Source organism: Polypterus senegalus, chromosome 4 (genome assembly GCF_016835505.1).
Source record: "Polypterus senegalus isolate Bchr_013 chromosome 4, ASM1683550v1, whole genome shotgun sequence".
In the NCBI taxonomy this organism is placed as follows: Eukaryota; Metazoa; Chordata; class Cladistia; order Polypteriformes; family Polypteridae; genus Polypterus; species Polypterus senegalus.
The window spans coordinates 55,607,593-55,624,646 of record NC_053157.1 but is presented as its reverse complement, the minus strand read 5'-3'; the positions used below and the strand labels follow the sequence as shown (position 1 = coordinate 55,624,646).

Genomic DNA, 17,054 nt, shown 5'->3' with positions numbered 1-17,054 from the left:
CTTTTCATTCCCTCAGTCGCGTTCAGAATCAATCCATACAACCCCATCTGACACGGCTGTCTTCACATAAAGACGCGCTATATCTCTGCAGTGTACCACGATGCATACTAAAGCCCCTCCAAACCCCAACCCCCGACACACAAACGCTGGCGAAGCTGCCTTCTTCGTATCTCACCGTCACTTGATTTTCTTTTTATTCAGTTTTATTGAGTATTCCTGCCAGTCCCCGCATGTTGCTGTATGCTGTTTCTTTTGTACTCCAGGACATGCAGTGGAGAGAATGGTAAAAAGCAGTAACTTCGGCGCTATATGCAATAATCAGACACTCCCCATCTGCCCGTTGTTTTGTTATACTTTTACACCAACATATGTTCCTGTGTTTGAGCATGCTCAAACGGGCATGCTCAAAAAATACACGTGTAATGCCACGAAAAGTAACTAATGCAATATTATTTGAAAACAAACAGCGTCAGATCGGGTGTGAATTTATGCAGGAACTGGAAATTCTCTGATGTGGGACCTTCCCCCAGGGAAGAAAGTACAGTGTCAGGTGCTCATTCAGTGTAATAGGAACCATAGCACAGAGAGGTGTGAAGAAAGCAAGTTACAGTAGGCGATTGATACGACAGCTTGCATGGTGCAATGCTAAGAAGTGCTGATTTTCATTTCGTGCTATATAAAATCATCACATTCAAATATTAACAGTTCCCATACACCCAAGGACCGTCCTTCCAACATTTACAACATGTGTACTTGTTGCAGTGTACACACCTCTCTGTGCTATGGTTTCTATTACACTGAATGAGCACTTGACACTGTATTTTCTTCCCTAGGGGAATGTCCCACATCAGAGAATTTCCAGTTCCTGCATAAATTCACACCCGATCTGACGCTGTTCATTTTCAAATAATATTGCATTAGTGCAATATTTTCACATATATTGTCTCTTTCTTTCAGGTGTGTAATAGAAACCACTGCATAGAGAGAAGTGTGTACTGTACATTGCTTCTTACAGGAAAAGGCGATGGAAAAAGTGCACTTGAATAAAAGTGCACTTTGTTATACTTTTACACCAACATATGTTTCAGTGTTTGAGTGACACGGACAGATGGGGAGTGTCTGATGATTGCATATAGCGCCAAAGTTACTGCTCTTTACCATTCTTTCCTCTGCATGTCCTGGAGTACAAAAGAAACAGCATACAGCTGCATGCGAGGACTGGCAGGTACACTCAATAAAACTGAATAAAAAGAAAATCAAGTGACAGTGAGATACGAAGAAGGCAGCTTCGCCAGCGTTTGTGTCAGAACCCGGTTTGGTTGCGGGGGGGGGCGTTAGTATTCATCGTGGTACACTGCAGAGCTATAGCGCGTCTTTAGTGAAAACAACCGTGTCAGATGGGGTTGTATGGATTGATTCTGAATGCGACTGAGAGAATGAAAAGTGAATAAAAAAAGCTAACCTTTACAAGGATCATAAATTGCACCGGCTGTTACAGACTGAAATCAAATGTATGCTTTTATTCTAAAATAGTAAGACTAAGAGCAGTTTACTTCTCAAAACAGAGTGGTGCAGGATCGAACTTGCGACCTTTTGACTCCAAGACAAGAACTGATTCTATTGCACCACGGAGGAAGTTATAATAAACGGCTGTCAATGTCGCACGTTAAGGCGGCTTTTTGTTTCTGCAGTTATATTTTTGAATAAAAGTGCAATTGTGTTATATTTGAACCTTTTGTGAAAATGTTTCTTTGTTATTTGGACTTCAGGCTTCATACATTATATAGTTTATGCCTACATTTTGTCATCTACTACTAGAATATAAAAAAACGTTTCTGTTTTAACAATGTGTTGACACAGATTACTGTAGAAACGGAACAGACATGAAATGCGTGTGTTCTAAATAACGATCTATTATTTCCACTCTAAAACTCCACTTCACTCCCAGATACTCGAGCAACGCATGGGCTTGGAGAAGTTCATGCACGTTCTAAATTGGTGGGGGGATGGAATAGCCGGCTGCTCCTAGCTTCTCTTTATCAGCACATTTAGAGGACAAAGGACGCTGGCGGAGAGGTGTGAAGTGATTTAAGAAGCAATTTAAGGTGGGACGGAATTACGTGTTTTTTCGTAGGCTCTGGTAATTCTAGTGTTAATAGAACAAATGTGTCATTGTATGCTGTACAAAGCAATAGAAATAAAAAAGAACACCACAGTCTGGCACTGTGGGGTTATTTTTATTTTCAAGTACGGATTTATGCTCATGAGTCGTCTTTATTCAGGTTTCTTTATTTAGCTTTATTGCATAAAATTTTCTTTTTATTTCTTCCTCATACTGTACTAGATTATATTATTTGTAAAGGTATGCTGAATTGTAATGGAAAAGTATAATAGGATGGGTTATAACATTTTATGCTTCTTTATTGCTGGTCATTGTGGTTTTCAATATATTACCTTTCCTGAAAAGCTTGATGTCCAGTAGTATCTTCCTCTGGCTCTCCATTTTTGTAGAAGTGTGGACCAAGGCCCTGAGGGTCTTTCTTATCAGCAGCAGTCAGGCACAGGTCAATAACTCCCTCATAGAATCTCACTGCAATACATAGTTTCATTTAAATCAGAGAAACAAGATGTGGAGGTGAACCAAAATAACTTGTAACAAACTGACATTTGATTAACTAAAGCATTATTTTTTCAATGTTTATTTTTCAGTAAATAATAAATTATTTACATTATCTTTTATCTTATAAACTCACAGTTTATCCTATAAACCACTTTAAAAGATGAAAGTAGTTTCAAAATGACGATATCCAGGATGTGTAAATGAAATTTAAAAGTGGAATGTCTCCAGTTTCCATCAACTCCCCCTCCTTTACTGCAGTGTCAAGCTTGAATGTAAACACCCAAACTGAAGGCTATGAAAAAGCTGATCTGTGAGTTTGTGGCCACCCACTTTTCCAAGAAAAATGTTCCAGTCATTCAATCTTGAAACCCATACTGAATCAATAAACGGTACAGTAGTATTCAGTCTTTTTTCTCTCATACTTTTGTTACTGTTATTTCGTTGTTGTTCCTTTATATATAAGCCAATGAAAAGTAAAGAACCATTTCATAACAGGCCATTTGTTCATATACTTCTCCGAACTGGATATTGGGGTGTGAAACAACTTGAACACTTGAAATGTTCTTTTTTTCCCCCAAAAAGGTTATAGCAATTGTATTTTTGCCTTAATCAACAATAATCCATTACAAAATAACTTAACTCAATCATACAAGTAAAATTAACACGCCAAATACATTATGCTTCAAAATTAATCTAAAGAAAGAAGCCTGACATTCAGCCCAACCCAAAAGAAAAAAGCAGCATAAATAGGAAATCCATTATCTTTGTGTCATGATTAGGGCTGAAATTGGAGGTCTTATAGCCTTTTCCCTGTTATGGAAGCCATTTTTGCATAAAGTAGTGAGGGTCGCATCCTATGTTTCTAGAGGCATGGTCTCTGGGGTTGTGACCATGAATTAATCAGCAGACAGGACAAAAGGTCAGCCCTTGAACTAAACTTTATCAGACCTGCAGATTACACCTGTTAAACCTTTTTGAATTCTCTTCGTGATTATTTTTTGAGTCTTGCCTGGTTTTCAACATCTTACCTGATCACTGACTGTGATGTTAACCTCTCATCTGGGTTTCAGTTGCTTTGTTTTACTTTTATTTTTGCCTTTTTTCACACATTTCCTGGTTTAACTGTAGAAACTAGTTATGTGTTTTCCTGCCAAGTAAGGACACTTTGTGATTCGACTGTATTTTATTGTACATATGGTAATGTTGTCTTTAACCACAAACTAAAAAAAAAAAACTTTTGTACACTATGTTTTCAAATTAAACTTATTAATGTATGATAATGTATAATAAATTAATATATTTATAAAATTATTCATTCAATATTGGTGAAGTCTAAGGCCAACTGAATACTTTTGTCTCAGGTGCCCTACTACACTGCATTATTTGTAAAACAGTATGAGAAGTGGCATCAGTCTCATGGTTGTAGTTGCTGTCAGGTTCTGTTGGCAGGCTATGATGCAAAGTCACCTTCAAAATTAACTTGCATAAGAAATAATTAATTAATAATCAGAATCATTAAATTATTATTTAACTTCAGCCAATGGGGAATACCACAGGTAGTTCCCAATTAGGGATTAAGAAGCTAGAGTTTTTTCAAAGTATAGTTTGTTCATACTAAGCAATTTTCCATTAACATAATTTATACCTTGCCGATACTGCAGACAAACATGGGGAAGATCTGTCTGGTGACTGATCTGCTTATAAAGATGCAGGGAATCTCTTAGCATTCTTTCTTTGTCAATTTTGTTCTGTACTTGTCGGGAACGTTGCAGTAACTCATTTGCCTACAAAAAAATGTTGTTGGTTATTTTAAAATAAGATACTAATGATTCATTCATTTTTAATTTATGTACTTACACTACAGCAAACTTAATACTTTATGTTAGTAAGAAGAGCATTTCAAATTAATATTACATAATTTTATATAAAAAATAACTTCAACAATTAATTTGTGATGAATAGTACTAGCTTCCAACACAGGAAGCATATCAAAATCTTTTATCAGTGAACTATGGCTAATTGTGAAAGAAATACAAATAACTAAATGATTGCCAAATAAAGAAAAACATTAAATGTTGCTGATGAGTATTAACTAGCAATAAAATGTGCCTTTATCTTAATGCTTTTGTTTATTTTATTTGTTACTCTTCCACTAAAATTTGTATTTGGACTTTGCATTCTACAAATAAACACACATTTTATCATACTTACACACTATATGTGGAAGTGTCCAAGAGTATACAATAATAAAGTTTATTTCTTCTGTTATATCTAGGAGTCTTTTGACACCTACTGAAAGAGTTTAGTGAAGTCTTACCTGTTTTAAATGTGACATGTTAAATATAAGTTCATTTTGTAAGCTCTTCTTAGAATTAGAAGTTGTATTACACTTAATAAAAATTACTGGACTACAATTTTTGACAGTGTCCAAATGATGGGAGCAGAAGGAAGTGGCAGAATTAATGATGATGTAACTTACTTACCTTGGAGCAAACAGAATCATCTTTACTATACAGCAATGGACAGACCTCTCTAAGATGGTCACTTATTGAGTTAACTGAAACATTGTCCCTTATATAGTGGTTAATTAAAGCTGTAATCAGTGCTCCTGTCAACTCCTTCCCATTTATAACCATGTCTTTAAAACTTGTCATTTTAATCTGGTCCTGCAGCTCCTGTTGTAAACAACAAAAATTATTTTAGAAGAACCACGCAATGCCAACCAGCAATATTACATTATTGTCTCCTTGTCATTCTTTAATACATAATACTTTAATACTTAAATCTAATACCTTTGGTAGCTCGCCAACAACAATACTGAACTGGTGATCACAAATAAGCTTCCACAAAGCAAGGGTCTGCCATGAGCGATGGACTAACTGCTGGATGCCTTGCAAGGAAATTTTTTCATGTGCTTGAGCTTCAGCTTGGGATAACAGAATTTAGATACTGTCAGTTTTACTAGGGAAGCATTTATGCTATCTCTCTCTCACTCTCCATACAAGTTCTCCTTTTTTATGAAAGAAACTTTATCTATTCAATTAGATAGATTAAGTAATACCCTTAACTTACTATGATATTTCCTTTGCAGCTCTTGTTGCACCTGCTGTGAGCTCCCACTATCTGGTCGCATAAACCCAAGAAGTCTCTGTTGAAGATTAGCAGGTGTAGTAAAGCTACAAAAAGGAGGAATAAAACACAAAACTTATACCTTTAAATATCATTAGTATTATTATTTACGTTATTAAAATATGAAACCAACACTCAAAATGAGCATTTTATACAGAGATGTAGGTGCCTAAGGTTATGCTAACAATAGGGTGATCAAAGAGGGAGCAAAAACTGAAGGTAGTTTCTGCTTTGGCATGCACACTTGCATATATGCTTGGATCGACTTGGCTTTAATGTCTTTAGAAAAATTTATTTCTATTTGTAAAAAAAGAAACTGAAAGTACATTACATAAATGCTCACGTAACCTATCTTCTACTAGAGATTCAGTAAAACACTACTTGATATGGAAAATAAAGCCACATTTAAATGCAAATTAAATACTATGTATCCTTTCTTCAGTACCACCTTTCAATGTCTTAATACTTCCACGCTGTAGATATGGTGGAGGAATAGACTAGCTGCAACATAGCTGCAAAGCTTAAACAACACACTTCTCTGCTGGATACAACAGTATTCCATTTACTAAAATAGTGAACAACTAATTTAGAAACTGGCTTGAGTAAAACCCTGAAGCAATTGTGTCCCTTCAGGACAACTTCAAATCCTAATACAAACACAAATTAGTGAAACTTCTGACAATCTGATGCTTGCCACCACTGCACAATCCCTAACATCAAATGAAATTCCATTAACTTCAGTAAGACGCCTCTTCAGAAAACACAAGGAAAATACATGACATATTATTTCGTAGGTCAGGTCAAACATAAGCTATTTTAATCTTCCAACATCCAATTTTATTATGTTAAACAAACAGTAGCCAGGTTTCCATCCAAGGAGTTTTTGCGAAAAAATATTTAGCGCTTCAAATTTTAGCTGATGGAAATGCTAATTATCGATAAAATGTTGTACATGTTGACATAATATTTTTCCGTTTAACTTTAGCGCATAAATTCCATATCGATACTTCAGATGTCGCAAAAACTACATTGGAAACATTTTTGTCTGAAAAAGGGCTTTAACGCAAATAAATGTGTCACATGATACATTTTCATCAAGTGCAATCAAAACGAGAATAGCGGAGCTGTTCGCATGGTCTGATGAAGAGCCTCGTTATTTCTCGTGATGAGCCAATGCAGTAGCGGATAGGCTGGGTCTCCTGCTACTAAAAGGGGTACCTGAACTCCCTCCACATCAACTGTAGCCTGGGGGTGTCTCTCAGGATGTCTAAATAATACAAAAACCGCAAAGGTAGTTTACTGTGCCAGTCAAAATATTTAATAAACCGTGTGTTTCATTATCTAAACATTTTTTTTCTTATTATTAAATGGCAGATGTTTTAGCATATATGAGAAATTCTCTCATTAATATAAACTTTAGTTTTTTTTTTATTAAACGTTGTTATTTTGTATTAATTCAAATTTCAGTTTTAATTAAAAACCTTAAGGGAAGCAGGTTACAGTACTAGTTCAGTTGTTATCGCACAGAGAAGGGATGTTGAAAGGTAGGCTCACCTGTACAGATCCGATGCTGCATCATGGGCACTTCCAGGAGTGCCAACGCAAATGTCTCGTTTCATGCACCTGTCATCAACAAGGGCCTGGAGAACAATAGATGGCCACCCTTACTAATAATGTAATCGCGTAGCCTTCCGTCGGGGAAGAATAGGCACATGCGTGCCATCCAGCGCACCGTAAATCTGTGGCACAAGATGCACCAAGGAATTGCGGTATGCAATTTCATTGGCCTCCGCTACAGTCGGAAGTCTGATATAACACCGCATTAATTTTTCTTTAATAGCGGTGCACACAGCATATACACATCGATGGACGGTAGTTTATCAACCACGAAAGTTTCTCCAACTACTCTATACTCGGCGCAGGTTGCCAGCTTGTAAAGGGCAATGGCAATCCACTTTGGAGTTGGAACCGGTGGTCGGTGGCAACCTGTGATGGGCGCAACATCAGGACTGATGAATCCACACAACATCTCAAACGTCGGCCGTGTCATTCTAAAATGTTGCAGCCAGAGATTTTCTGTTAAGTGTCTCCTCACCACCTCCTCCCAGAAGGTCTTATTTGCGCTCTCCCATACCCGTGGGTTTCATCGCACTGGGGTACTTTCTTCGAGCTCTAGGGCTATCGGACAAGCAACTGCTTCATTCTGCTGTCGTCTTCGGATATTATGTACAATTCCAATTATTTGTGAAACTGAAATAACAGTAAGCTGGCAAAATTTCAAAAAACTGTCTGAATAATCTCTCCATTTGTTTGTTTCTTTGTTTAGTGGAGCGGGTGTAACGTGGAAAACAAAAGGTAGATAATTTGCGACATACATAAAATTATGTATGGAAACGGCTCACGGGCAGATTTTTTTTCGCGATACAACAAAACTTATGTGACAGTTCATTTTGGGGGGATGACGTCATCATGCACACCATTTTATCGATAAAAAGCCAGTTGGATGGAAACAGGCTGGAGACAGCAAATTTCGCACATTTTTTTTTACGTATATTCTGTTTGTCGATAACAAAACGTCGCAAAAAACTGGATGGAAACTTGGCTAGTAACACCAATATCAAATTAAAAATATACTGAAGTACATAAAACAATTAAACCACACTGAAAAGATACAGCAAATTTTAAGGATACAATTTAAGTGAAAAAGGTTACCAGCAAACCTAGCAAATGTGCTGTGAAAAACACTTTGATGAATTTTAACATCCAGCCCGAGTCAAAACTTTGTAATAACAGCCTGTGCAGTAGTCACTTGACTCTGTGTTGTAATGCTTTAGTATCAGCTCCACCTGGAGATAGTGTACTTCATACCAAAATGTGCAACAGCTATTTTTGAAAATAAAATGGGGCAACTACAGATAGACAAATGGCTATGTTCAATGTTGTATTTTTTCATTCTGTATTTCCTGGCATTATAATTAAGACTAAAATATTGCTTATATGTTTAATGTTTTAGACATAAGTCAAAACTAAATACTTTTGGAAGGAAAAATGTTTTTCTGATACATTTTGCCAACACAAAAATAAGACCTGAGACTCTGTTATTACTCTGCAAAGAATAAAATCAGAAATGGATTTTAACTTGGTTTTCACTAAGAAGCTATTTGGTTATACACGTCATAGCATTTTTCACTAAAATACAGTTTACCTTTTTGAGCTGTCATTCCACTTACACATGCTCAAGAATGAGAAAAACTAATTAAAATACATCACAATAGCACATTAATTGCTAAAAATTGTGACTTTTGTGGAATATATTTCTTCAGAGTCACCTTGAACAGAGACTTAATTAGTGTTAAGCATTTTCATATTTTTTTCAATAAACAATGCTATAGTGGCATTTGCAGTAATTTCTAATTCATCATTTTGGTGCAAGGTGAACTGCCAGAAAAATGGGAGGGGAAGTACTTTCCTCTATATAGTTAAACAAGAGGTTGCTATACAATTCTGAGGTCATGGACACTTTACATGTAAGTATTAACCCTATAAACAATGCCAAAGTTTTTCTGAACTTCTTTGTGATGTAATTTACCTCCTACATGACCAACTGTTTTAATACATTATTTATAGAGCCTAGCCTGCCACAGTTTGCCTAAATGTTAAATTACCTATCAAGCAAGCAATCAATCCATTATTTATCAAAAATTATCACTTCTTTTCTTGAGGGAATGGCCGTTGACCAAGTTTACAAGTCCTGGTTTAACTTTCCAAGTTCTTTTCAATTCATATTAATAATATTTTTTGATGCCAGAATGTGTAATTATATCACACTTTAGTGCTTTCCCCACACAAACAGTGATATGTTAAAAAATAATGTAGTGAATGTAATGCTTTGCATCTACTAACAAGGACAGTTTACTTTGCCAAGGCATTCTTTTAAACCTTAATAGTCATTAAAAACTGAAATATTGCAAGAAAGCATGGCATTTAAAATAAGACAGAAGCAAAAAGGATTAAAATCCATTTTGTCACACAGGAAACAAAGACTAAAGCCTATGTACTCAAAATGATCAGAAACAAACAAACAAAAAGAAATAAAAAGAAAATGAAATAAACACAGTTAATCACTTAATTTAAAATATAAAATCAATAATGAGATTTAACTATTAATAAAAATATAAGCACAAAACATTTCTAAAAGTGATATGCACAAAATTAATGAAACACCATTTATCTGCACCATAGGACAAACAAGAATGGATGGTTGCAATGAGGCCTATTCTAACTAAAGGTGAATAACTACTGTAAGTTCTGCTTAACTCATGGCAATGCCTCTAACAAGGTAATACTTTCATTTTAGTGTATTTTCTGAGCTACAGTATAACTAAAAAGCAAGAACTCAACTGACAAACTTTGTCAAATGACAACCCACAGTTACCATTATCGACCAATTAAATGCACAATTATTTGAAATGTATATCTCAAGTATAAACAATAACAGGGAATTAAACGGTGACTGTACTATATTCGCACAAAACTTTGTTAAAAAATGGAAACTGAAATCAACAATAATAATTTAGATTTTAATCTTCTGAAGGACACTGTATATGACAAAGTATATAGACCAAATGCGAGACTATGAATGTTAATACCTGGTGCCACTTAGTGAGCCAGGAGAAAACTGTGAGTTTTTGTCCAGAAATTCTTTCAAACCTCTCAGCTCCTGAAGGACTGACTCCAGAATTTTTGCCTGCACACTGCTCTCAATCTATGTAGGGAAAAAAACACATTAAGTCAGAATGGGAGAAAAATGAAGCGCTTTTTAGCTTTTAATATTCCGAGCAGTTATGGTTACCATCAATGAATATTACAGTTCTTTTTAGCTTCCTTAGCGTTAAACCTGAGTGATACTTGGGCTGCGAAAACCATGCTAAAAGAGTTTTTCCTTTGTGTCAATCGGGCAATTGTACAGATGTGTCTTGTTTAAGCGGTACAACCGAAAATCACCCTGGCTATAAAAGTGCCGTCAGTGTAAGCATTATGTCTGAGCATTACATGGGCAAAGGCGTTGTTGCGTCTTCTCATCTCAACTAGAAGTGTGATCAGTAACCTCCTACGTAATAATAACATCTTGTAAGAAACGTTTTTCAGCAGCCCAGGTTTTGCACGCTCTTGTTAGTGATGTTGAGGAGCATCTCATTAGCAGTGATGAGGATGTGAATCTGTCCTCAGGTGGTGAAACTGAAATGGACAGTGAGCCCCAAAGTGAATCCAAAAGTGATACTCGCGTCTGGCTGTCTGTTGACCCTGCTTCAAATAAGTCACCTTGTTTTGATTTTGTGGGGCAGCCAGGAATACAAGTGGATGTTGACAGCCAAGTTCCACTTCTTTACCTGCAGTTATTTCTGAATGATAACGTGATCAACAGAACTGTTGTCGAGACGAATTGTTACGTTGAACAGTGTTGGGTAAATAACCATACACCTAAGCAGTTTTCCCGTTAAAAAAAGAAGGGAACCAGTAACTGCTGATGATACCTGGGTCTTTTAAGGCTTATTGATATTGCAAGAACTTGCGGTGGCACTGGTCTTTGGAGAAATTATGTCCGAGTGTAGGTTTTCACTAATTATGAAATATCTCAAATTTACCAATTAAGAAGACTTTGATGAGAATACTCATCGAGCACCCAAACTGAAAAAAAATGGGGAGATATACCAGGCTATTGTGGCAAAATGTGGGAGCCTTTACATTCCAGACCTTGATGTCAGCATCGATGAAAGTGTCGTGGCTTATAAGGGCAGACCATCATGGATACAGTACATTGCATCAAAAAGAGCAAGATTTGGCATAAAGTTTTACAAGCTTTGTGAATCTAAACCAGGCTACATCTGGAATTTAGTTCTGTAAACAGGGAAAGGGACAATGTTTGATCCGAAAAGTAATCCGTATGGTGCTACTACATCATCTGTGCTGACTTTGATAGATGCTCTGCTGGATCAAAATTACTGTGTAACCATGGACAATTCTTACACTTCGCCAGAGCTATTTTACATCTTGCTGCAAAGAAAGATGAACGCATACGGAGTAGATCCGATGGATAGGATTAGAAACAAGTACATTAGGGGGTTAGCTCAAGTTGGACAATTGGGAGACAAAGTGAAAGAGGTTTGGACATGTGCAGAGGAGGCTGAGTATATTGGGAGAAGGATGCTAAGGATAGAGCTGCCAGGGAAGAGGAAAAGAGGAAGGCCTACGTGAATGTTTATGGATGTGGTGAGTGAGGACATGCAGGTGAAGGGTGTAACAGAACAAGATGCAGAGGACAGAAAGATATGGAAGAAGATGATCTGCTGTGGCAACCTCTAACGCATTGTCGGGCAACTGGAGTGCGCTGCGGAATTTTCTAGGGGCGCCGCAAAAACTTTTGTAAAATATTTTAAATTGCTACTGTTTTTGAACTTTTGGTTGATTAAAAAGATAATGCTTAAAAAAATATATTTTATGTTGGAAAAACATAACGGAACACTTACGGAAATGAAGTCTAAGAAACGCGAGAGAGTTCAAATGATCGACAAGGAAATGTGCGTCTGACTTTCGAAAATTGATCCTCGCATCAATCTCATATGTGCTGAAAAACAATCTCAACGTTCACATTAATTAAATTTAAGATTTATCCTTTGATTCCTTTATTAATAAAATGTCTTTTAAACTTGTAAAATTAACTGTTTTTATTGGCGATTGTCCATAGATTGTGTCGTCACGACTTTATTTATGGGCAGTCCCTCAGGTGCGCCGCGAAAGAAAATTTTTGGACTTAGTACGCCGCAACTCGAGAAAAGGTTGCCTTTTCACTGCCCTAACGGGACCAGCCAAAAGAAGTATGAAGTTCATTTCATACTATCATTTTTATTCATTAATGTTATTTGTATCAATATTATACTTCTGAGATTTAATAAAATGTCTTTCATGCCAAAAAAATGCAATGTTTTTTACGTGTTTTTTGGAATAAAATCCAACACTAAGGAGGTTAAAGAATGCTTAGCAAAAAAAAGTTAGGGTGGCTGAACGCACGCAAGGAGAAGCGGTCGGATCATCTGCTGGGTTTCTGCTGCTGGCGAGCTGTGTGTTTTGCTTGTCGTTGTTTCAAGAGCTGGGAGCAAGTTAAAGTGTCTCTCATGGGACTTCAAATTGTCTTCTGAGAAGATCATGTCTCGTCTCCCTAGTCTCCCTCCCAAAGATTTTTTTTTTATAATAGAGAGATACTTTTAAAATCTGTTTTGCATGAAAATCACTCTGTTAGGTTTGCAATATCCCAATATTCCATTTGCAAATGTAAGATTTATATTTACAACATTAGTTGGTTAAATAAATACTAAAGAGTAATATTTAAAGAATGAGTTAATTGCATTTACAAATGTCTCAAACTCCTGGTGCTTTCATTTTTCAACTCTCGCCCTCCTTTTAGGTTCATTTGCATATAATGCCTGAAGCACCTATTACAATACCTCATGTATGTCTATCTATATGCATGAAAAAACTTGGACCCTACCCGGACCAATTTTGCTGAAATGTGGTATGCTTATTTTAAAAGAAATTTGTGAAGAAATATTAATTAAGATCATGCTGTGTAAAATTTTGAAATTTCTAAATCTCACATTGAAAAGCATTGGTGAATTTGGATACTTGACCATCTTAAAACAGAGAAACGTTCTATTAAACTTCTGCTACAAATCGGTTTACTCTTTCAACTTTACCTTTGGAGCAGCTTCTTGAACTTATATATTTTCCTTTTTTTACTTGTCTGACAGCTGTTTGGATAACAAATGGAAGCAAATCAAACAACAGGAACAGCATGTGTGCAAATAGCTCACACATCAGTACCTTCTCCTGCTGCTTTTAGTAAGTTAACCAAAGTACAAAAATAACTCACTTTTCTGGAAATAGACAGACTGTACTAATTGAACAATATTACCTGCAGATTATTACTGTAAATAACCAACATTATCAACTTGCATCTTAAACAGGGTTTGAACTAATTAATAACTTAACTTATAATCATAGCTAGATGAGAAACTTATTTTAATTGATTTTTCTCAGTTTAAATGGTAATATTGACAGTGTTTTTATGCTAGTATTGGTTATTTTGTATTACAAGTTATTTTTCTATAGCTGATTATTGGCTACTACTCTATTGGGTATACTTTCAAAAATATTATGTTTAAGAAAACTGAACAGTCACAGACCCTCCACCAATAAAACACATCAATTGATGCCATTTTGACATCAACTGAATGGAATCTGCTGTGCATGAAAGATACCGATTCACCACAAGCTTACTTAAGCTACATGTTTAACTCCGTTGTAAAGTGCTGCTAAAAAGCAAGTATTTAATGTGGTCTACTAACAAATGTAATTGCATTCTGTTAGTGCTATTATTTTTGAATATGGCTCATTGTTACACAAATATTTAATAAACAAAAATGTGATAACTGAGTCTTGGTTGAAGTAAATAAGAAATGTGAAATGCTCTAACTTTCATATTATTTAACTTAGTCGCCAAACATCTGAATTTTATGCAATGCATGAATTTCCTAGATTGTTTATATTTGTCTGAACTTTAAGGTTTCAGAACTCTTGTACACCTTTGTTCTGTTATTTTCAGTGTCTCAATGAGTTATATTTTGTTAGAAAATGAATTTGAATGTTGCTTGCATTCTATAATTTCTAACTGAGAGACTACAACCCATTCACCATACTAATTAAATATGACATTTTTTAGTAAGTAGTAAGAAAATTGCTATATAAATGTAAATAATTTTTAACTAGCTAACTACATAATGGTATAGAAGTGCATTTTTCTTTTTTTTATAATAGCATTCTTGCAGTCATGCACTAAACATTCTCTGGCTCAAGCATTTTCAGATGTGACTTTTACAGTTTTTCTTTCCAACATTTTAATACTCTGCTATAGCATTATGTCTCCGAGTTATTTTTAGGTGTAATTTTTACTCATGCTTTTCTTTCATATGACTGTGCCTTTCGAAGGAATATGTCTACTTTCAGTCATGCCTGAGTGCAGTTAACGACTCTCACCTAATACTACCAATACTGATAAAGTTACGCTGTATTTTTGGAATTATGGTACCTACTTGTTATCAATGTATTGGTTCTTTTCTACATTTTTACCAGTAGTAACTTATTCCAGCCTTTAAATGGGACATGGGCATATATTTAAGCACTATAGTGAGACATCAAGACATCACTACTAAGCAAGGATTGTCAATTTAAAAATAAATTAATTCTAGTATCACTAGGTACTGTGTTTTACATCCACACATGCAGTTTAACAGGGAAGTGACAAAGGAGGTATTTTTAGAATCTGGCACAGATATGCAAACTTCAGTGAAATTTGACTTTTGTAGCAAAAAAATGTATCCCTTAGGGAATTTATTTAGTGATCACACCTGTACTGTATTCCACCCCATTGAGTGCTGGCTACCCCTGCTAATACAACACATTAGTGTGAAAGGGAAATCTTCTGGAAGCCCTGTAGGTGTTTTACTTTAGAAGAATTTCTATAAGAAAATGTTGTTATTTATATCAACTACTCAACAACAAACAAATAAATGTGTATGCATATTTCTAGTGAGGCTTACAGCTATGATCTTCTGATTTCCAGAGTTAAAGGTTGTTTCAACAGCAATACTTCCATCCCAAATATTACTGCAAAAAAAAAAAATCAATCCACATATTCACATGGTAGCTTTTAACATTTTTTGATGGGGAAATGAAAGCCGATTCAGAATCATACCAAACAAGCCTGCTTAGACTATATAGTGCCTTGATTGTCAAGTATGTTTTTATGTACTCAATACTTATCACAGTGTCTCTATAAAGTCAACATGCTCATTACACTATATCTTTACAGTACAAGTGAAGCACAGTCTAGTGACTTCTTTATTATCTGGTGTTGGACACTGAACAAGCAAACATGTAGCTTTATATCATTCGACCTTAACCATTAAGCCAAACTTCAGTTACAACTGTTTCAAAAGAGTATAAAAAATAATCCTTCTAAACACAGTCAAAGTACTTAGCTGGTTGACATATTACATCTTAAGTATTGTGTATTGTAACTCCTTTGTTTCTATAGCTTAATTTTAATACACTCTCTTTATTAAATCATATCATGACATACTTAGAATAAGGATTACCGTATAAATCCTCTTGAAAATTATTGACTTCAACACAGCACAACTGCTCCCTGACACCACTCTTCTGTATTTTTTAATTTGATCAGTTCCATTTTGTTCTTGCTAAACATTTTTCAGGCTTTCCAACCAAAATTTTATGCAATTTGGAGCTTTGTTTTTTTTTTTTTTCACATCCAGACCCAAGGCTAGAAGTTACAATCAAGGTCTGCTCAGAAACAGTTATTTTATACTTACTTATAACGATAAAGGAATACTAAAACAAGAACACGTTAAATTATGCATTACATTTTTAAAATGTACAGTATTTGAATCTTACAGAAATGTCTAACCTTGCTACGATTTATTCAGCACTTAAGTGAAAGCAAGTTTATCAACTTAATCTCACCTTGCAGTAAGAATGATCTGTCCTACTAAAAACTAACTTCTACCACATTAGTCTAACAATAATAATGCTAGCACAACTTTAGTATATCAGTGCACATACTGTATACTGATAATTAGGTAGAAAATCATAAATTGAGTCACAGCTGGCAAATGTGATTGTCTTATGATATTTTTCAGTTATTTCTTCAAGAAAACCAATTGATTTCTTTGACTCACTCATGGGTTTCTATTAATGCTATGAAGGAAGACAAGCCTGAAAAAACATTTCCAGTAGCAAAGGGACAACGATAGGGGCACAAGGTAGTCCACAGAGCTTCCAAAAGAGAAAGCAACACTGCATCAATTTGACTCATTCACTGATGATAACTTAAATAGCAGCTTTAAAAAAGAAAAAAATAATTCAAAATATTTCCACAACAACCACTTGTGATATTTATGTGATACAAATTGAGTACAATTTCTCATGTTTTTACTACATTTTTTACATCATTTTCAAGAAATGATTAAACATCAGCATATTAAAACCATAACTAAATGCAAGTCAGCATTTTAAAGACTTTGATGCAGAAAATATTTAGAAAGAAGGTGGAATACTGTTGTGTATGTTTTAATATTTAGATGTCACTACAATCAACTTTGTTTACACAAAGTACTGTACACACCGTATTATTTTACTATTTTAATTTTATGCTACCACATTTTCACTTGTA

At 35.2% G+C, this 17,054-nt stretch overlaps 1 protein-coding gene across 1 annotated transcript in view; it reads right to left on the bottom strand.

Moving 5' to 3' along the window:
• Positions 1-17,054, bottom strand: part of nup155 (nucleoporin 155) — a 112,321-nt gene that overhangs the window by 59,154 nt on the left and 36,113 nt on the right. The window contains exons 20-26 of the mRNA XM_039750661.1: positions 15,403-15,469; positions 10,399-10,514; positions 5,693-5,796; positions 5,413-5,546; positions 5,104-5,295; positions 4,266-4,404; positions 2,455-2,590 (exon numbers count right to left, since the gene is read on the bottom strand). Of these exons, the coding sequence (XP_039606595.1) occupies positions 2,455-2,590; positions 4,266-4,404; positions 5,104-5,295; positions 5,413-5,546; positions 5,693-5,796; positions 10,399-10,514; positions 15,403-15,469 (888 nt within the window). The remainder of the gene's footprint in view (positions 1-2,454; positions 2,591-4,265; positions 4,405-5,103; positions 5,296-5,412; positions 5,547-5,692; positions 5,797-10,398; positions 10,515-15,402; positions 15,470-17,054) is intronic.